Genomic DNA, 19,762 nt, shown 5'->3' with positions numbered 1-19,762 from the left:
TAAGGTCAAACATATTGACAACTCCAAACAACTTCTCTTTACTTGTCAAGAATAAACACTGTATTTATCATGAGGCTTCTGTGAGGGTGATATCGGCAGCAGTGGTGGTAATAGTTAATTGTAAATAAAACTGTCTTCATAAAAGCAACACACACGGGGCTGGGGATTTAGCTCAGTGGTAGAGCGCTTACCTAGGAAGCGCAAGGCCCTGGGTTCGGTCCCCAGCTCTGAAAAAAAGAACCAAAAAAAAAAAAAAAAAAAAAAAAAGAGCAACACACACAATCACACAGGAGAAACAACTGTTATAATTTTGTGGAAAATTTTTTCTCTTTTCTTTTCTTTTTTTCTTTTTTTTTTTATGGTTTTATGGTTTTTCCAGACAGAGTTTTGGCATAGACCGCACAGCGAGCGGCCACTGCTGCTTGACAACGTTCCAGCACATGGACATCGTGCATCATAACCTTCCAGTTCCCATTCACTTTCATCTTTGATGATCTTCACTATGTGTTATGGGGGTTTCCCTATGTATGAACTTTGGAGGGGAAGGTGAATGTTTGCAATGGCAGTCTGTCTAAACAAAGTAATTCTTCAGACAAAAATTCTGCATGGTACCTCCACCTACTCCTACACAAGAACACCCTTTGTGCCTCCCTGTTTGCGCCGAGAATAGAGAAGTTAAAGACTTAATAACTGAAAGATGGTTCCAGAAACTCTTAGGCACACACACCAAGTCCCAACGATGAAAGCCCACCAGGGAGAGAAACAATGGGCCCAGACCCAGAGTCTGAGGCCTTGGCAGTTGAGGGCAGGAGTTCAGTTAATAAGGAAAGAGTAGCACCCATGGTTGATTCCCTGGGTTTGTGACTAATGGGATGATTGGCAAAATCTGGTAGGCCCCAGGAGGAGCAGATTACACTGGCTTGATCCCCCTCTGCCGTATACAGGAGCAGACATCGAAGGAATTAGGGTGGAATGGCATGCTGGGAAAAGAGTAAGAGGTCAGGACCTCTCGTCTGGGGAAATGTACAAAGAAAACAGGCCTGTATTGTAAGACTAAGGCACACAAGAAGACAATTAGGAGACGACCTAGGTGCTTGTTACATCACGTGGTATAGATCGCTGCATCGTGCCCCTGGAGGAATGAAAATCGCACTTATGGGGTTGCTTCTAGGGACTCAATGTCTGGTACCACAGAGGCTGAGAGTGTGCAGGAAGAAGTGTAAAGACGCATCTGACCCTTAGAAAACAAAAGGGAGGTGGATGCTGGCTGAACTCATTGCTTTTTGCTTCAGAGAAAAATACTGTGATAAAGTCGATTACCTCCTTCATTCTGGATGCTGAAAAATAGGGCAAAATGGGTTAAAAAAAAAAGATCCTGTGTTTCCTGGAATTAAGTCTGTGTAGGTGGAGGTATTGTTTCCCTAATTGGTTCTTGACTGTGTCAATAATGACGGCTGGAGCCAATTGCTGGGCGAAGAAAAAAGGTGAGAGTTCCGGGTCTCAGGAGGAGAGGAGGAGATAAGATAGAGAGGGTGCTTTTCGGCTAGGCTATAGGGAGAGGAGCATGTACACCACGTAAGACCTGAGGGCAGCTAGCACTGGTGGCAGCCTCTGCCACTGGTGGAATTCTGATATCGGATAACCGATGGGTTTAGGGCAATAGATTCCACACCCAGCAGTTGTGTTATCTCTCTCTCTCTCTCTCTCTCTCTCTCTCTCTCTCTCTCTCTCTCTCTCTCTCTCTCTCTCTCTCTCTCTCACATTCGTGGCGTTAAAGTGGGCTGGAAGGGAAAGAGCACAGTCATGGCACGGGACGGAGCTCCAGGGAAGAGGTAGTGTGGGCTGGCGGGAAGCAATCTCGAAGCTTGGGCTTGGCAAAGCTGGGCGGAATGAAGAGCTAACAAGGCAGAGCACCAGTTGACTAGAACACAGCCCCCAGGCAAGGGAGCAAGCATGGATTTTTAAAATTACACTCAACACGTCTGTTTTCAACATTACCTGCGATCAAACTACTATGCAATTATAGAGTATAAAAGTTGTATTTTTTTTTTCAATAAACATATGAGGAATCCTGATTTACCCTCAAATCACGTCAGTCTCCTTCCCTCACCGACTCCACACCTCCTCTTTGGGACCTGAACCCTGCTGGAGCTAGACTCCACCGCGCCCAGAGATTTTGTGGGAGAAACTTAAATCTTGCGGACACCATAATTCATGTAACTGATCTAAGTTCCTTACTCACTGGCTACCAGGAAGTTCAGGGGACAAATTTATATTATTTTTCTAGTATCGCCCCATTTCCTACTTAACCAGCTGTTCATTGAGCTTCCTTCCTAAACAGCAGAGACCTGACCACCATGCCAAATTCTGTTTGGGGAAAGATGAAGTCGATCAATTATAAGATGAAAAGCAACATGTCTCGAAGACAGAGGAGGAAACGGTACCATTGACTTTTCCTCAAATAACTACCCTACTACAGATAAGGTGAGGCACCTTGAAGATGGCACGGCCATCGATTCTCTGGATATTTCAGGGTAGAGTGGCCAAGGTCTCTTGAGACTGCAGAATGGTATGGCCATGGACTTTCTGAAGATTTCAGTTGGAAACTTATCTACTTTGTTTCCTTGATAGGACTGTCACTGGGGAGTAAGGTCTGGGCACTTTCTAATCTTGGTCCACACTTGAACAGAGGCTTACAGAGAAGACCTCAGGGAAAAATAAGATGGAAGGAAAGAAATAAGAGAAACAAAGAAGGAGGAAAAGGGAGGAAGGAGGAGAGGGAAGAACGCACAACCGACCATGAAAAATCTATGTGCACAGGGGCCTGGTGTTGCAGACCTGAGCTCTCAGATACTAGGGAGAATGAGGCACAGTGGTGACAAGCTTAAGACCTGACTGGGCTACAGAGAGGGTTTAAGGTGAGGCTAGTCAACTTAGGTAAAAAGAGGGCTAAGGGTAAGGATCAAAAGTAGAATGATTCCCTAGAATTCTCCAGTGAGGGGCTGCTCACTGGTAAAGGCCCCTGCCTAGAACCCCCAAGTAAGGGGCTGAGGGTATGGATCAGTGGTACAGTACCCACATAGAGTCCCCAGTGAGGGGCTGGGGGCGTGGCTCAGTGGTAGAGCCTCTGTCTAGAATCCCCCAGTGAGGGGCTAAGGGTCTGGCTCAGTGGTAGAGCCCCTGCCTAGAATCTCCCAGTGAGAGAGTGGGAGCGCAGCTCAGTGGGGCCGCACCTTACCTGGCTGCTGAGCATATGGGCTCATCCATAGGTAAAGGAATGCTCCCTTTCTCTTCACAGCAGTCACACAGCAGGTATTACTATCACAAGTTTGTCTGTTTTCTTACAAGAAAACCAAGGTTCAGGGAAAGAACGGGTAAGTGTGTGAATGAGTGAGTGGCAGGCAGTAAGTGAGTGTCCAGCGTGTCCAGTGTTTACTCTGCCCTGGCAAGCCTTTGGGCCTGGAGATGAGCTTCATTCTTGGTTCCAGCCACTGTGTCCTGTCTACTCCCCAAAACACACACACACACACACACACACACACACACACACTTACACACACATTCACACGCACACTCACACACACTCACACACAGACACACACACCAAGAAGCATTGGGGCCAGGCCTCCAAGCTGTTGAGTATTTATTTGGCCCCAGGAGCAGCACAGGGGTCAAGCTGTGTGGGAAGAGCTCAGAGACTGGGAGAAAGGAGATCAGAGGCTTCACAGCTGATTGTCAAAGCAGAGGGTAGGACTCTGGGGCAGGGGATGCCAGACTTTCCCAACTTCTCCACCTCCCCGCAGGACCACTGTGGTTTCTGGGTATAGGAGTGGTACTGGAAGTCGGAAACATTTCCAATGTGGAGGTAGGAATGAATGCAATGTTTGGGGAGTAGGGAGAGTCATGTGGGGAGAGAGGTAAGGGACAGGGAGCAAAGGATCTGGGGTCAGGTGCTTGCTTGACAGGAATCAGGGTGCAGGTATTGGCCTGGCTCTGTCAGGGGGCCGCAGAGAGTGCCACTGGGCAATGGGCCGCCTAGGGTTGGCCAACATGTCAGCCCAGTGCCGTAGGCCAGCCCCACCAACTGCTGTGCCCACCGCCACTCTCCCGATGGCCTCATTCTTCCCCAGTTTGTCATAGTCCAAAACGGTCAGCTCCACCTGGACTTTCTGTAGCAGTCAGAGAAAAGAGGGGATAGAAAGGAGGCATGGAGAGAAGCACATGGGTCATTCATTGCCCACAGCATTTTCTCCCTGTGACCTGGCTATGTAGAGACACTGCTGCAGGAGTTTTTATTCCTTTGAAAAGGAAAGTCTTCCTTCCTTTCTTTTTCTGTTTTAGAAGGAGTCTCACTATGCTAGGTAGTGGTCTGGCCTGGCACTTGTTATGTAAAGCAGGCTAGCCTTAAACTTGTAGACTACCATGCCTCTACCCTAAAGAGTACTGGGATTAAAGGTGTGCACCATAACGCCTTATTTAAAACAAACTTCTACAGTGATAAATTCACAGGATCCATTGTCCAGAGGTTGGTAGGGGCATCCTTAGAGATCAGGGCTCAGAAGAGAGGCAAACGTACAAGTCTTTGATATGGGTGCCACAACCAAGCCATAACCTGGTCAGCCCTGTCTCTAACAATCACATAAAGGCTTTTTTTTTTTTCTATAAGAAATGGAATGTCTGGGGGTTGGGGATTTAGCTCAGTAGGTAGAGCACTTGCCTAGGAAGTGCAAGGCCCTGAGTTCTGTCCCCAGCTCCGAAAAAAAAAAAAGAACCAAAAAAAAAAAAAAAAAGAAAAGAAATGGAATGTCTGGGCTTGTTAGGGACAGGGCTTGCTGGGGACAGGCCTTCTGTCCACACTTACAAGTCTTGTTTAGGGGAGACCATGCCCATAGCCAGGTTTTAGGACTGGGTCTCCTGGTCTCCAATGGAGGAAATGGAGAGGGACAATCAGACCCCAGACCTTAGGATATGGCTTCTTCAATATATACAGGTTCCTGTTCCTTTGCCACTATAGTCCTTGGGGGCTAGGTGGTGGAGCTGTCCTGGTGAGAGCAGGGGCATGGCTGTACTCACCTGCACCTGGTCACAGGGCACCTCAAAGCTGAAGGCCTCGTTGTAATAGGGGTTCAGGGTGTTCTTCTTAATGGTGGTTTTCTTCTTCCGAACCTTTTTACCTCCCTGGAGCAGGTGCACCTTGACATAAGGGTCTGGGGAGAGGAAAGCCTCCTTTAACACCCCACTGCCAGGCTCATGGGAGTCAGGCTGTGCGGAAGCGATGAGGACTTTCCTTTGGACCTTCTTAGAATAACCCCTAGGCACCCCTCAAATCCCTCCTTTCCAGATGAAATCGGGACTGTATCATCCCACAGCAGCATGAGGTTCTACTATTCCCTAAGAGACACTCCAGTCAAGAACCTTAGGCAAAAACACACTCCCTGTCCTGATTGGCTTTTGTTTCTGTTGTTGTTTGTTTAAAGATTTATTTGTGATGTGTACAGCATTCTACAGGCCAGAAGAGGGCATCATATCCCATTACAGATGGTTATTATCCACCATGTGGTTGCTGGGAATTGTACTCAGGGATTTCTGGAAGAGCAGTCAGTGCCCTTAACCTCTGAGCCATCTCTCCAGCCCTGGGGCATTTTCTTAATCAGGGAGAACCTAATTAAGAAATTAATTAATGTGGGAGAACCAGCTCACCGTGGGTGGTGTCAATCCTGGATAAGTGGTCCTAGCTGGTATAAGCAAGCTGAGAAAGCCATGGGAGAAAGCCGGTAAGCAGCACTCATCCCGGCCCCCCTGCTTCAGCTCCTGACTCCAGGTTCCTCGCTGCGTTTGATTTCTGACCCTGACTCCCTTTAATGATGGAATGGGACATAAGAGTTGAAGATAAGGTAAACCTTTCCTCCGCGACTTTCTTTTGATCAAACTCTTTTCCGCCGCAGTAGAGATTCTAACACACACACCCTTACATTATTTTTCCCACCCACCTGAGAGTCCTCCTACATCCATTTTCTTCAGGTTTTTAGCTTCCAGGACAATGACGGTGAGCTTCCCGGCCGTGGGGACATACCGGAGAGAGAAGCAGATATCCCCCAGTTTCTCCTGCTAAAAGGAGAAATAGAACCTATCACTTAAGTCGGAGTGCTGCCCGTTGCCCACTGGCTTTGAAATGGAACACTCCAGGATCAAGCACCAAGGACATCAATTCTAGGAGCCAGTTAACTCGCCCTCTGGCATCTGTGCAAAACAAAAAAACAAACAAAAACAAACAAAACAAAAACAAAAACAAAAAACCCACCGGGCAGGGGCTCTTGCAGACTTTGGGAAAGTCTGTGTCTGATTGGTCCACAGTAGGGATGGGCGGGGTTGCACTTGCTCACCTCCTCTTTGGGAGCCACCTGCAGCTCTCGCCAGGCCTGCACTGGCCGCCCCAGGTTCACTGAACTCATAGGCACCCGCACCTCTCCGATGGCATCGTTGCGGGAGAAGCGATCGAAGTCATACACCGCCATGACCAGCACTCTACCTCCTAGTTCCACGTATGGGACCTGGTGAAAGGGAATACAAAGGGGTGCGTAGGAAATCAGAGAGGAAGTGGAGGACAGCATATTAAGGCGGAAGTAGAGTGCGGCAGTGAGGTTCCAGGGACCTCAAGTACAGAAATCCACAGAAGGAAACCAATGTTTCTTGGTCCTAATGAAGAGCTTTCCACCCCTACACAAGCTGGCAACTGCCACCTGAGCTGTGTCTTCTAGGAAAAGCTAAAGGGGTCAGTCCCTGGCAGTCCAGGGGCTAGATGTAGGCCAAGGACCATGGGGCGAAGACAACAGAACTCACCTTGAAGGCAAAGGTCTCTCCAAAGTGTGGATTCAGGGTCTGCCGATGCACCTTGGTCTCATGTCGCCTCCGCTTGTCTGGCAGCAGATAGACACTAACATAGGGGTCTGAGGAACCTCCTAGGTCCAACGCTGCCAGTCCCTCAGCTTGCAAGATGCCTACCAGGAGCTGCAGGTGTCCAGGCACAGCATAAGGACTCTATAGTCTCAGCCTTCCTCACAAGGAGTCACTAGGAAGGGAGTGCTGGAGTACCTGAGGCTGTCCCCTTCCAAAACATTCCACCCTCCTTCACACCCACCTGGCCAGTCTGGAAGTCATAATCCAGTGAATACTGCAGTCGGCCTAACTGGTGCTTGTCCAATACCTGCTGTCCTGGCATGGATGGTGAGGGGTCCAGTTCCTCTATTTCAGGCTGAACCTAGAAAATCAGGGACAAGACAGTGCAATTGCTCCCTGAAACTCACAGATCCCTCCTTCAAGCCATCAATGATTGTTTGTCTAAACAGTTATTTGATTAGTAATGTCTGGAATGAGACATGTTAGCATAAAGGCAACATATTTGTCGGCATTTGATTAGTGATGTCTGCTATAGACAGGGAATAGACATAGACATATTCCTCCACATCTTAATGAATGTATTGGGATAACAGTACAAATTATCACCACTGATACTGTCACAGGAAAATGTGCAGGAGAAATGGTATATTTACCATGTGCTTGGCACTTAGCATTTAAGTATTGTTGTTGCTGTTGTTGTTGTTAACCTAGGCCATAGATTCTAAAGTCTAATGTGAACCTAGTCCACCAGAGATGAGTGGCAAAACACCAAGGTACCTCATTAGGTGTTTCAATTCACTAGGTCTATGTGACATTACATCTAGAATTTACATTTTGACAAAGACAGAGTTGATTCTGACACGGGATGGCTTAATAGGAATGGAGGCTGGGTTCCAGTACCCCAAAGGGAATCCTCATAGGTAATAATATGATAACAGCTACTTGTTGAGCAAGGAGGGGAAGTATGCGTTAATTACCATGAACTTGAGACTCAGAGAACAAAGGTGTAGTTCCAACAGATGAAAAATGGTCCTTAGGGCTGGAGACCACAAACTGCCTGACCTGCATTCTACTCTGCACGCAGAGGCCTAATATTCTACCAGAGTCTTTAGTAGTAGTAGTAGTAGTAGTAGTAGTAGTAGTAGTAGTAGTAGTAGTAGTAGTAGTAGTAGTTTTTCATGACAGGGTTTTTTTGTGCAGCTCTGGCTGTCCTGGAACTCTCTCTGTGGATCAGGCTGGCCTCAAACTCAGAGATCTACCTGCTTCTGCCTCATTAATGTGCGTCTCCAGCACCCATCTGTCTTTTTTAAAAAAATTTTTTAAAGATTTGTTTCTCTTTTATTTATTTATTTTTGTTTATTTTATTTATTTTATGCATGAGTGCTCTGCTGCATGTACACTTTCATGCCAGAAGAGGGCATCAGATCCCATTACAGATGGTTATGTGGTTGCTGGGAATTGAACTCAGGACCTCTGGAAGAGCTGAGTCATCTCTGCAGCCTTGTCTTTTATTTTTTTTTTTTTACTACTTATTTTTACATCTTAATGTATGTGTAGGTGTGTGTCTTCATGCGGACATGTGCATGTGAAAGCCGGTGTGCATGGGGTCCAGAGGCCCTAGATACCCTGAAGTTGGAGTGACAGGTGGTTGTGAGCCACCCTACATGGGTGCTGGGGACAGAACTCAGTCCTATGGAAGAGGAACAAGTGCTCTTAAGCACTGATACATCTCTCTAGTCTTTTACTTTTGAAGAGTCCATATAAGTCCTTGCCCATTCTCTCTCTCTCTCTCTCTCTCTCTCTCTCTCTCTCTCTCTCTCTCTCTCTCTCTGTGTGTGTGTGTGTGTGTGTGTGTGTGTGTGTGTGTGTGTGTGGTGGTGTGTGATGTATACCTGTGCATGTTGGTATACACAATCTATTCTTGTGTATGTGGAAGCTGGAGATCAGCATTGGGTATCTTTATCAGTCTCCACCTTATTTTTTGAGACAAGATCTCTCACTGAATGCAGAGTTTACCATTTCTGCTAAACTGGCTGGCCCTGATGTTCCAGAGAATATGCCTGTCTCTACCACCCCCCACCCCCACCCCCACCCAGCCATACTCCAACTATAGGAGAGCCAGGTTCTCAGCCCTGATGCTTTGTTTTGTTTCCTCTTGATTGAGACAAAGTCTCACTTTGTAGCCCAGACTGGCACTTCAGGCACTGTATAGCTCTGGTTGACCTTGAACTCACAGCAATCCTACTGTCTGGGCCTCCCCAGATGTGTGTGTGTGTGTGTGTGTGTGTGTGTGTGTGTGTGTGTGTGTGTATCATCACATCCAGCTCAGACAGGAGAGTTCTTGTGGACAGTTGCTGGCTCTGATCCCAAGAGTTCAGTGGATAAAGTGGGGTTAAGAAGTGAAAAGGCCAAGGGCGGAAAATAGCTAGGAGGGAGCGGGGGTGTGCAAAGGGAAAGATTGCGCGGCTAGGCTGTGTCACACCTTATCTATGTAACTCCGGCCCAGCTCCTTCACTTCCTGAAGATGGACTTGGGCTTGGGCCTGACTCTTTTTGCCCATCCGTCTCCGACAGCGCTTCCGGTAGAGACAGAAACAGCTGCTGAAGACCAGGAGGCCTGAGCCCAGCAAGATGGTAGCCAGGACCCAGGCAGGCACTGTGGAAGGATGAACAGGTCATGTATCAAAGCATTGGGAAGGTGATTGGCTAACGCAGGCTTGACTCCATATAGCAGCTTGAATCTAGCCTGGCTTTTCCTACACTCAACTCCATTATATTTTAATCACAATTTTCTTCCTGCCAGCCTCACCTATAAACCTCAGTTTATGCCCTAACCCAAGCTGGCATGATTTGTTTTCTTATAATTCTGATGTCTCTACACTCATTTTAATTTCTGCTCACCCCCTATTGCTTTTAGAAGCTTTGCTCACTCCTGGGCCTCAGTTTCCATCCATCCACTTCTGGTCCCATTCCATGCCACACCCGTGATCCATTTCTGGTTTTCCTCACTATTTCAGCGTCTAGTCTGGAATACCGACCCACGATCCCTGCCAGATTTTCCAGCCTACCCACCGATGCCTTCTCTTGGCATCCTGCGAGACTTTCCACTAAAGCTAGCCCAGGGTTTCCTCACCTGCCCCCTGCCTGATGCGGCTGGAGTCTGGAGGTGTCTCAGGCGCTGGAGACCCCGGGGTCGGGGGTTCCGGGAACATGGCGTCGGGTTCCTGCGGTGCTTCCTGCAGAGGTACCCAAGTACCCTATCCCCCACCCCACTCCTACCCAAAGCATCCAGTGAGTTTTCTCACGCATCAAAGAACCCTAAGTCCCATTGACTTTTGGCGTGCACTGGGAGTTAATCTCAGCCTCTCCACGCCTAGGGCGGGCTTTGGGGGACCCAAATCCCTTACAAAGGGATACTCTCTTCTCTGTGTACGCCACCCCAGCCATTCTGTTCTACCCCTTTCTCGCTCTTCCCAAGGGCTTGAACCGGAAGTGGGCGCAAGCAGGCGTGGGAACCAGCAGACCACTGTTGCCCTGAGCTACCGCCAGGCTCCAAGCAGGGTGATAGCAGTGCTGGTTGCTGAGCAACGAGCCTGTTGCCAAGACAACGGGAAGGACTGACGCACGGAAACGAAGTCCGGGCGGTGCCGGTGCATGGGACCCAGGTCCCGGATCCCGCGGCCGAGTGAGGGCGGCCTGTGATCTGTGTATCCATTGCGGCTCCTCCCTCCGCATTGGACCCCTTGCACCACCACTCTTGCTGGTAAAGTGGGGAACCTGCCCTGGAACCTCTGCTGTGCCTTCACATCCTCTTGCTCACGAGTCTGTCGCGCGCGCATCCTGAGTCTGTCTTCATACCTGTTCTCGTGACCGTCTTGGCCTCCACTTATTTCTCGACCCTTCCCTCTTCTGTCCCCCACAACCTTCTCTCGTCCGCGCCTCTACTGCCCTCTGTTGTCTACCCTGCCTCTTTCCGTCCCTCTGCTTTTTTTGACTACCAACCTGCTCCCTTTGTTTCCACACCTGTTTCTCCTCTCCACATAGCAATCTCCTCGGTTAGGGCTTCAATCTGCTGTTCAGAGCTGACCCTTGTCAGCGACCCTCCTCTACCCCTCCCACACACGCCGGTCCCCCCACCAATGGGACAGAGGATATGGCTTGGACAGAGGGTCCCAACAGCTCCTACCTGCTAGGTGGCTGGACAGGACCCTTCTGGAGGTGCTGTGGGCTGCCGGGACCCCGCCCCCAGCACGTGGGTGATGGCGCTGTCCCTTGTGTGCTGATCACACAGCTTGGCAGTGTGGGGGCGCGGCTGAGCCTAGCCAGGCTATGTCTGCGCCCCTGTGTGGGAGCGCGCGCGCGCGCGCGAGTGTATGTGTGCATATATGTGCGTGCGTGTTCTGCCCTGGAGAAAGGAGAACGCCCTGCTCCGCCCCTCGGCCCGCCACACCCGAGAACCACCATGGCGCCCACATACGTTGATCTTAGTACCCTAGAATATTCTGACGTCTGGATAAGTCATCGGACATCAACACTGAGTAACCAGCCCCCACAACTCCACAACACACACACACACACACACACACACACACACACACACACACACTTTTTACACCCTTTTCCAATGCAAATAACTGGATTCCAGAGCACTGGGTTTTAGAACCTATGAAAACCCTCTCTCTGGAGACCCAAGTATTCAGCTACCCAAACTCTTGGAACAAGGAATTGGAGCTGCCAGCATCTCTGCTCTCAGACATCGTGTTCCCCTAACCAATCGAGGCAAGCAAACAAGCAAACCCTTACATCCCTGGCTGTACACACAGCCTACACTTCTTGTGTATATGTGTGTGTGTGTGTTCATGTGTGTTGGTGTGTATAGTGGTGCACATTCATGGGTGTGTGCGTGTGTGTGAAGGTCAGGAGGCAACTCAGCATGTTTTCCATCAGGTGCCACCCACCTTTTAAAAATTAAATTACACTTGTTTATTTGTATAGGGGAGTGGAATGTGAGGGTCAGAGGACAGTTTAAAGGGCGTTGGCTCTCTCCTCCCACCATCTGGGTCCTGGGGATTGAACTCAGGTCATCAGGCTTTACAGGAAGGGCCTTTTCCAGCTGAGCCATCTCAGTATCGCTATCTGTATTGTTTTGAGAGACAGTCTCTCCTTGGCTTGGAATACACTGAGTAGGCGAGGCTGGCTGGCCATCAAGCCCCTAGGATCTGCCTATGGCTGGCTCCTCATCTCTGCCACTACCAGCAAGCCCCACCACACCCAGCTTTTTCCACATGGGCTCTGAGGCCCAAACTTATATCCCCATGTTCCAAAGCAATCACTTTACCAACTGGGATATCCTCCCAGCCCAAATCCCGTACTTTTTAGGGGGTGGTGGAATAGTATGTGCTCCTCAAGTTCCCTCCATAGGCATTTGCTCAGTCTTTACATCTGGAACCCCCTCTCCTATCCCTGTATTATCTCCAGAGACAAAAACGCACTAGCCACCTTCGGGGAGAAGAGTTTAATAAATTATACAGAAGGAAAAAATGTACAGACATGGGGCACAAGGAGACCACAAGCAAAGGGACTCCCTTCAGCCTTGGATTAAAGGAGACTGATTTGGTTTCTGAAGTAAAAAGGGGCAGGTACCCGCCTGCCTTTGCTCTTCAGGTAGTAGAATTCAAGACCCTGATTCCTTCTTTTGAATCCAGGTTCCAGCCTGTTTCTTTGAGAGCCTGCCTACCCAGGCTGTAGCTGTTTCCACTCAAAGAACAGGAAACCTACCGTCACCCCTGTTCTCAGGTTCCAGCTCTCAGGCAGGGCTCACAAGTTGAAGTACATCAGTCCTTCCTGCCCTTGGACAACAGAGATGGGTTTTCAGTGCTTCCTCCCAAGGGTTGAGGAGGCTAGGACTCCAATCCTCAGTTCACTTGGAGGTCCAGGTATCTGGGCTCCAGCACAGGCCCAGACCAGGCCTGAGTATTGCTTTGTCTAGGTTCAGCACCCAGAAGCTGAGACCTCAGACTCATGGGCCCTGATGGCGGATGCATTCTCATAAACTAAGCTTGCCACGTTCTCATAGGTTGCCTCCTTTGCAGGGAGGGCTGGATCTGGCTTCTGGAGGGATCTCAAGATGCACTGATGTAGAAACACATACTGGGCCTGGGGAGGACGCACAGAGTGAGGGAAGCTTCCTGAAGGTCCCATGTCTCCCACCACACCCCTGTTGTCCCCACTAAAGCTCTTTACCTCTGTCTGCACCATCAATGGCCGGCTCTCTCTCATCTTCTTCACAAAGCTGAAGGGATCCACCAGCCCCTCACACTCCAGCTGCCGCAGCAGGACATCCAGTGCAATGAGGGTGCCCGTCCGGCCCACACCAGCACTAGGCAAGGGACAAGACAGGGGTCAGGCCTCCAGCACTGGGAGGAGGGTAATCTTGAGTGCTAGGTGCTGAGATTGCATGGTTATGGAACGCCCAGAGAGTGCAGCCCTCAGCAAGACCCAGTTTACTCAGGGGATGGGAAGCAAAGGAGGGCAGTGACTGGGCCTGGGGTTTCCCACAGCCATTGGTCATCTGTGTGATCCCTGCTTTATCTTGTCAGTGCTTCCAAGCGTGAAAATAAGCTGTGTCAGCAACCCACTTTACAGATGGCAAAACGAAAACTGAGGAAGGGGAAGTCTTGTGTCCTAGGCCAAGCAGCTAATAACAGGTCTGGAACTGAAATTCACAGGAAGAATACTTAAACAAATTGGTTGGGGGCTTTGTTGTTTTATTTTGTTTTGTTTTGCTTGTCCACACAGGGTTTCTCTGTGTAGCCCTAGCTCTCCAGGAACTCACTCTATAGACCAGGCTGGCCTCAAACTCAGGAAATCTGACTACATCTGCCTTCTGAGTCCTGGGACTACAAGTGTAGACCACCCCTGTCATAGATTTGGGTTTTTCAAAACATAGTTTCTCTGTGTAGTTCCAGCTGTCCTGGAACTCAGTCTGAAGACCAGGCTGGCCTAGAACTTACAGACCCACCTGCCTCTGCCTCCCAAGTGCTTGGATTACAGATATGCCACCATGTCCAGCCCCAAATTGCTTTTGAAAGTTATTTGACTTTTAATTATATTTATGTGTGCAATTCTGTGATAGATTCTGAGTCCCTGGGGGACAGGGACAGAGTAACAGGGTGACACTCACCTGCAATGCACAATGGGCGGACCTCCATCCATGGTCTGATCCAACCATTGCCGAAGCAACTTTTGGAAAGCCAGCAAGGGGTCTGGGGAGTAAGGAACTCCGTGATCTGGCCAGGCCACGTAGTGGAATTGGCGCACAGAGAGAGTCTGCTGTTCTTTCATCTGAAAGGAAGTGAGGGCTGAGGACGGAGGCTGTAGAGGCTCCGGAAGTTTCTGTGCTTAATAGGGGATTCTCTGGGACACACACTGCAGGGAGCTCTCCTGAGGGGCCTGGGTATGGTTAGAGGGACTCACATGGAAGAGCTGAAGATGCCTCACTGTCCAGTTCTCTGTCACCTCCTCACTAACCAGCGTCACCTGCAGCTGGCCATGAGTGCAGGGCTGAGCATCCAGGGGCCAGTAATGCTCACACTTCACCTGGGAGGGAGACAGGGACAGTCAGCAAAGAGCAGGGCACTTTCTGTTTGTTTGTCTGGTGTGTGTGTGTGTGTGTGTGTGTGTGTGTGTGTGTGTGTGTGTGTGGTGTTGGTACCCTGTTGGGAATGAATATGCCTGTGTGTGCATATGTATATGGCTGCCTGAGGCTGTTTTCCGGAGTCTTCCTCAGCCTCGCTATGCTGTATTCGCTGAGGCAGGGTCTCTCACTGAACACAGAGCTTGCCCACGATGGCTAGTCTGCCAGGCCAGCCTGGTCCAGAGGTTCCATTTCTTTGCCTCCTGAAGGCTGGCATGACAAGTGAGTCACTACATTACCTGGCAATCATGGAGGCTCTCTGGATTCAAACTCTTGTCCCTGTGCTTACATGCCCTTTATCCACTGAGCTATCTCCCCAACTCTGAGAACAAGATACCTTTTGCATGTTCTACCCCCCCCCCCTTCATGAGATCTCAGAGCACAAGCTGGTGTTGAGCTTGGTTTGAAGTCAAAGATAACCTTGACTTCTGCTCCTCCTGCTTCCGTCTCCAGGGCGCTGGGATCATCGGCTTGCATCACCTCACAGGTTTACACAGTGTTGGGGACTGGGCCCAAGGCCTCATGCATAGTAAGCAAGCTCCAGCCCTCCATGTGGCTCTTCTAATCAAGGTGAGAATATGCCTGCTGACCTGGCAGCAAAGTAGGAACCAAGGGTGCCATGTATAAAAGATTCCTCAGCCCAAAGGACTCCTAAATCTCAAGGTCTGTGAGCCTTGATATAATTTGAATGTTGCCTCACTCAGATTTTATGTACTGAGAGCCTCATTCCCAAATTCATATATGGATGGTATTTGGAGATGGGGTCCATTGGAAGAAACTAGGATTGGATGGAGTCCTAGCGGTAGGCCCCTCAGGGTGGTAGTCATGATGGTATTATGATAAGGAGGAGAACTGAGCCAGAACAGCAACTCTGCCTCGCCATGTGGCACTCTCCATCTTGAAGGAAGAAGACCCTCTCTGGATGCTCCTCCGTTTCCCACACTCTAAAAGCATAAGCCACATGAACCTTTGTTCTGTGTAAGCTATCCAGACCATGGCATTTACTCACAGTAGCAGAACATACACTTGTGGACAGTATAAGGTGGAGGGGATGGGTGCATGTTGAAGATGGCTAGAATGATATTGGAGAGGCGCAGAGGCATGTACAAGGGACTGCACCCAGTTAGTGTCTAGGTGGGGCTGGGTCACAGGTTGGTACTCAGAGTTTAGCACCAGGGCAGACATCTTTCCTCACCTGTCCAGACTCCATGCAGTTGGCCAGCATGACCAGGGTGTGGCTCTGCTGTTCCCACACCATTCGCCAGAAGTCACTCACAGTGTGAGGCAGGGGACCCTGGGTTGCAATGAACTCCTTGGGGCTCCAGAGACCCTTGTTGAGGAAAGCAGGCATGTCAAAGGGAGGCCATCAGATGACCATCCCCTGTCAGTTCTTTATCTCCCCAGGCTCATTGAGGGCCACACCCCATTGTTATCTTACAGGCATAAAACTGGCGTTGATGTAGTCTGAGCCTGGTTCCTCATGGAGGGGCTGCAGGGGAACCCGGGACCAGTCATCTAGGGAAACACACCAGTATCAGCAATGAAAAGCAGGCTGTGAAAGGGTCTGGGGTGACAGCTCAGCTGGTAAAGTAACCGTAGTCCAAGATCTAGAACCTATATCAAAAAGCCAGGCATAGAGCAAGGCCCTGGGTTCGGTCCCCAGCTCCGAAAAAAAGAACCAAAAAAAAAAAAAAAAAAGCCAGGCATGGTAGTGTGTGTTAGCTCCCAAGAACTAGGGAGGCAGAGACAAGAGGATCCCTTAGGCTTACAGGCCAGCCAGACTCGGTAACTTCCAGATTGTTTGAAACAAGGTCTCCAAAAACAAGGTAGGGATGGGTATGTGGCTTAGTCGGTAGGTAGAGTGCTTGCCTAGCATGCAAAAAGCCCGAGTTGGATCCTTGGCACTGTATAAAACCAGGTGTGGTGATGCCTATAAAGCAAATAGTTGGAAGTGAAGGCGGGAGAATCGAAAGGGTGGTGGTGGTGCACGCCTTTAATCCCAGCACTCAGGAGGCAGAAGCAGAGACAAGCAGATGTCTGTGAGTTTAAAGCCGGCATGTTCTGCAGAGTGAGTTCCAGGACAGCCAAGAAGGCACAGCAGGTAAAGGCATTGGCACCAAACCTAGTTGACTGATTTTGATCCTTGGTGTCCACATGGTAGAAGGAGAAAACTGATACATGCAAGCTGTCCTCTGACCTCCACTATACACTACAATGCCGGGGAGATGGCTCAGTGGATACGAGAAGAGCATTCGGTTCTCTTGTAGAGGACATGAGTTTATTTCCCAATGCTCATGGTTGGGTGGTGTATAACCATCTAAAGATCATCCCACTTGGGGCTGGCTTGGTGGTTAAGAACACTGCCCAGAGGTCCTTAGTTCAATTCCCAGCAACCACATGGTGGCTCACAACCATCTATAATGGGATCTGATGCCCTCTTCTGGTGTGTCAGAAGACAGCTATAGTGTACATTAAATAAATAATATTTTAAAAAATCAGTCCAGTCAATGCAAACCTTCTGGTATCCATGGGCACCCACATATATATCACACACACACACACACACACACACACACACACACACACACACACACAGAATAAAAATTTAAAAATAATAAGCTAAAATTTTAAAGTAGTTAGTGACTGAAGAAGGCATTTGAGGTTGACTTCTGGCCTCCACAAACAGATTCATGCCAACCTGGATGCACATGCTTGAACACAAAGTGGAGACAGAGACAGAGAGTTGGAGAGATGAAGAGTCAGAGACAAAGAGAGACAGACAAGAGGGGGGGATCAAAGGAATGGGGTGTTCTGGCTGACTCCATGGGAGCCAGATGAAGGTGCAGACACCAGAAACTCACAGGGCAGCACATTCCTGTAGCGGTTCTTGGATACATTCTCTAGAGCCAATGCTGTCATCTGAGACTGGCCTTGGCCCTCCAGAGCCAATTGCTAGAGGCAGAGAGACAGAGAGAAGGTTCAAAGTGTTGGATTTTCTTCGCCTTCCTCCAATGCCCTCACAACTCCACGTACCCCCTTCCGTCTATCCACTGAATCTTGGGACTCTAGCACTCACAAACATTGGAGATGTATGACCCTCCACCTTGGGATACTTGTGAGAATTTGGTAGAATTGGGGCTTCCTCATACAGATGTGCTGGGTGAGGAGTCAGGGGGTCCTCGTGTTATTAAGTCAAGGATCCATCATTGTCAGGGTTACAGAGAGGGAAAGAGGCATTCTTGACAGTTTCTGTACGGTTAAAAGAGATAGGCTGAGCACACGCTCAGCTGGTGGAGTGCTTGCCTAGCATGCACAGCGCCCCAGGTTGGATCCCCATCACAGCCTGAACCAGGTGAGGTGGGGCACACCTGAGCACACCCAGCACATAGGAGGTCAGGGGGAGGAATGTAGCTTCAAGTCATCCTTGGCTTTGTAGCATGTTCTAGGCTAGCCTGGAACACATGAGACCCTGTCTTAAAAAGGAGGTGACGTTTATAGATCGTCTACTGGCAGCTGTTGGTTGCTGGAGAAGAAAGAGCCATTTTCTTTAGTGGTATAGTCATTGTTAGGTTGTTGTCCGTGCTTTAGTCAATAATCCCTCACCCAATGTTCTTAACACCAAGGCAGAAGGAGCACCAAGAGCCAGCCAGGACTATGTAATGAAACCTTGCCTCTAAAATGATAGAACAAGAGAGAGCCATGGTGGCAGCCAGCTCTGATACATCTATCCTCACTTACCTGGTACTCCTCAGCAAATCCACAGTTGCTGTCCTTTTCATTCTCCCTGACATGGTCAGCAAAGTCTTTGGCCAGGATATCCCCTGGGAAGCTGTGATGGGAAGAAGGATAAAGCGAACAAGGACTTGGCTGGGAGAGATGGCTCAGTGGTTAAGGGCACTGGATGCTCTTCCAGAGGTCCTGAGTTCAATTCCCAGCAACCACATGGTGGCTCACAGCCATTTCTAATGGGATCTGATGCCCTCTTCTAACACAGGCATACATGCAGACAGAGCACTCATATACACAAATAAAAATACACAAATAAAAATTAAACTAAGACTAGGAAGCGCAAGGCCCTGGGTTCGGTCCCCAGCTCTGAAAAAAAAAAAGAACCATTTGCCTAAAAATTAAACTAAGAAAGACTTTAAACACCTTGGGGATGGCAAGAAGTCTCAGCAGTTAAAGGTCCCAACACAAAGCCTGATTGCTTGAGTTACATGTTTGGTAGCCTCATGCTGGAAAGAGAGAACCGACTCTCCTGGGTTGTCTTCTGACCTCCACATACCGTATATACTCCACGGAACATAAAAGTAAATGAAGCCCAGTGCATTTGGGAGACTGAGGCAGGCAGATCTCTCTGAGTTTGAGGCTAGCCTGGCCTATGTAGTGAGTCACTATGATTTTGGCTTAGTAGTGCTCTGATTAAAATACTCCGAAGGAAAGGATTTCAAAGATCATTATTGATCATCTGCATACACAGCAGTGTGGCTCACAGCAGCCCAAAGGTACAAGCAGTACAAGCGTCAGTGGCATGGTCATATGCAAGAGAAAGCACAGTGTTTGTGACACGGAGGCAGGAGGAGCACTAAGAGTTTAAGGTCAGTCAGGACAACATAACGAAAGCTTGCCTCTAAAATGATAATACAGGAGCCACGGTGGTGATGCACACTTTTATCCCAGCACTTGGGAGGGAGAGGCAGGCAGCTCTCTGTTAGTTTGAGGCCAGCCTGGTCTACAAAGAGAGTTCCAGAACAACTGAGGTTACACAAAGAAATCCTGTCTTTAAAAACAAACAAACAAAGAAACAAAAAGGACAAAGGCCGACAAGATGGATCAGCAGGCAAAGTCACTAAGTCACTCCTCTCCAATGTGACTGCCTGAGTTTAATCCCTAGGACCCACATGGTAGAAAGAACCAGTTCCTTCACACACACACACACACACACACACACACACACACACACACACACAGAGAGAGAGAGAGAGAGAGTGCACATCAGCACATGCATTGATGTAATTTAAAATTTGTAATGGAGTAAGTATTTCTCAGTGAACAAATGGATAAACTAAATGTGGTCTATCCATACAGCAGAGAATTATCATTTGACCTTTAAAAGGAAGAAGATGGGACTGGAGAAATGGCTCAGTGGTTGGCTGCTCTTCAAGAGAAC

At 49.0% G+C, this 19,762-nt stretch overlaps 2 protein-coding genes and 1 long non-coding RNA gene across 11 annotated transcripts in view; 1 reads left to right on the top strand and 2 right to left on the bottom strand.

The window, feature by feature from the left end:
• Window positions 1-3,626: 3,626 nt before the first annotated feature.
• On the bottom strand, window positions 3,627-11,340 carry Syt5 (synaptotagmin 5). 4 transcript variants are annotated; one of them, XM_087584764.1, is made up of 9 exons: window positions 11,083-11,137; window positions 10,030-10,171; window positions 9,380-9,552; window positions 7,139-7,258; window positions 6,841-7,008; window positions 6,384-6,551; window positions 5,991-6,105; window positions 5,074-5,207; window positions 3,627-4,169 (listed from the first exon to the last, which is right to left on the bottom strand). In XM_087584764.1, the coding sequence occupies exons 2-9, from the start codon at window positions 10,106-10,108 to the stop codon at window positions 3,969-3,971; spliced, it is 1,158 nt and encodes a 385-aa protein (XP_087440890.1). In that variant the 5' UTR covers window positions 10,109-10,171; window positions 11,083-11,137; the 3' UTR covers window positions 3,627-3,968. The 4 variants fall into 4 exon arrangements, with proteins under 4 accessions (XP_087440890.1, XP_087440889.1, XP_087440891.1 ...); XM_087584763.1 differs by lacking the exon at window positions 11,083-11,137 and adding an exon at window positions 10,755-10,842 and having other exon boundaries at window positions 5,991-6,108; XM_087584765.1 differs by lacking the exon at window positions 11,083-11,137 and adding an exon at window positions 10,755-10,842.
• On the top strand, window positions 9,466-10,701 carry LOC108349515 (uncharacterized). Its single transcript, XR_015649727.1, has 3 exons — window positions 9,466-9,594; window positions 9,914-10,140; window positions 10,375-10,701. It is a non-coding gene; the product is annotated as an uncharacterized LOC108349515 (long non-coding RNA).
• Window positions 11,341-12,396: 1,056 nt separating the features above from the next.
• Ptprh (protein tyrosine phosphatase, receptor type, H) overlaps window positions 12,397-19,762 on the bottom strand; it is a 47,658-nt gene continuing 40,292 nt past the window's right edge. For 4 of the 6 annotated variants that reach the window (XM_087606622.1, XM_087606659.1, XM_087606688.1 and 1 more), the window contains 8 exons: window positions 18,331-18,421; window positions 17,454-17,544; window positions 16,031-16,107; window positions 15,788-15,922; window positions 14,373-14,495; window positions 14,080-14,240; window positions 13,140-13,275; window positions 12,397-13,052 (listed from right to left, as the gene is read on the bottom strand). In XM_087606622.1, coding sequence (XP_087462748.1) covers window positions 12,888-13,052; window positions 13,140-13,275; window positions 14,080-14,240; window positions 14,373-14,495; window positions 15,788-15,922; window positions 16,031-16,107; window positions 17,454-17,544; window positions 18,331-18,421 — 979 coding nt within the window. In that variant the 3' untranslated portion in view covers window positions 12,397-12,887. The remainder of the gene's footprint in view (window positions 13,053-13,139; window positions 13,276-14,079; window positions 14,241-14,372; window positions 14,496-15,787; window positions 15,923-16,030; window positions 16,108-17,453; window positions 17,545-18,330; window positions 18,422-19,762) is intronic. The other 2 variants (NM_001429154.1, NM_001429155.1) reach the window with 1 other exon arrangement.

Source organism: Rattus norvegicus, chromosome 1 (genome assembly GCF_021556685.1).
Source record: "Rattus norvegicus strain SHRSP/BbbUtx chromosome 1, alternate assembly SHRSP_T2T, whole genome shotgun sequence".
NCBI lineage: Eukaryota > Metazoa > Chordata > Mammalia > Rodentia > Muridae > Rattus > Rattus norvegicus.
The sequence above is the reverse complement of the archived record's forward strand: the minus strand, read 5'-3'. Positions and strand labels throughout refer to the sequence as shown.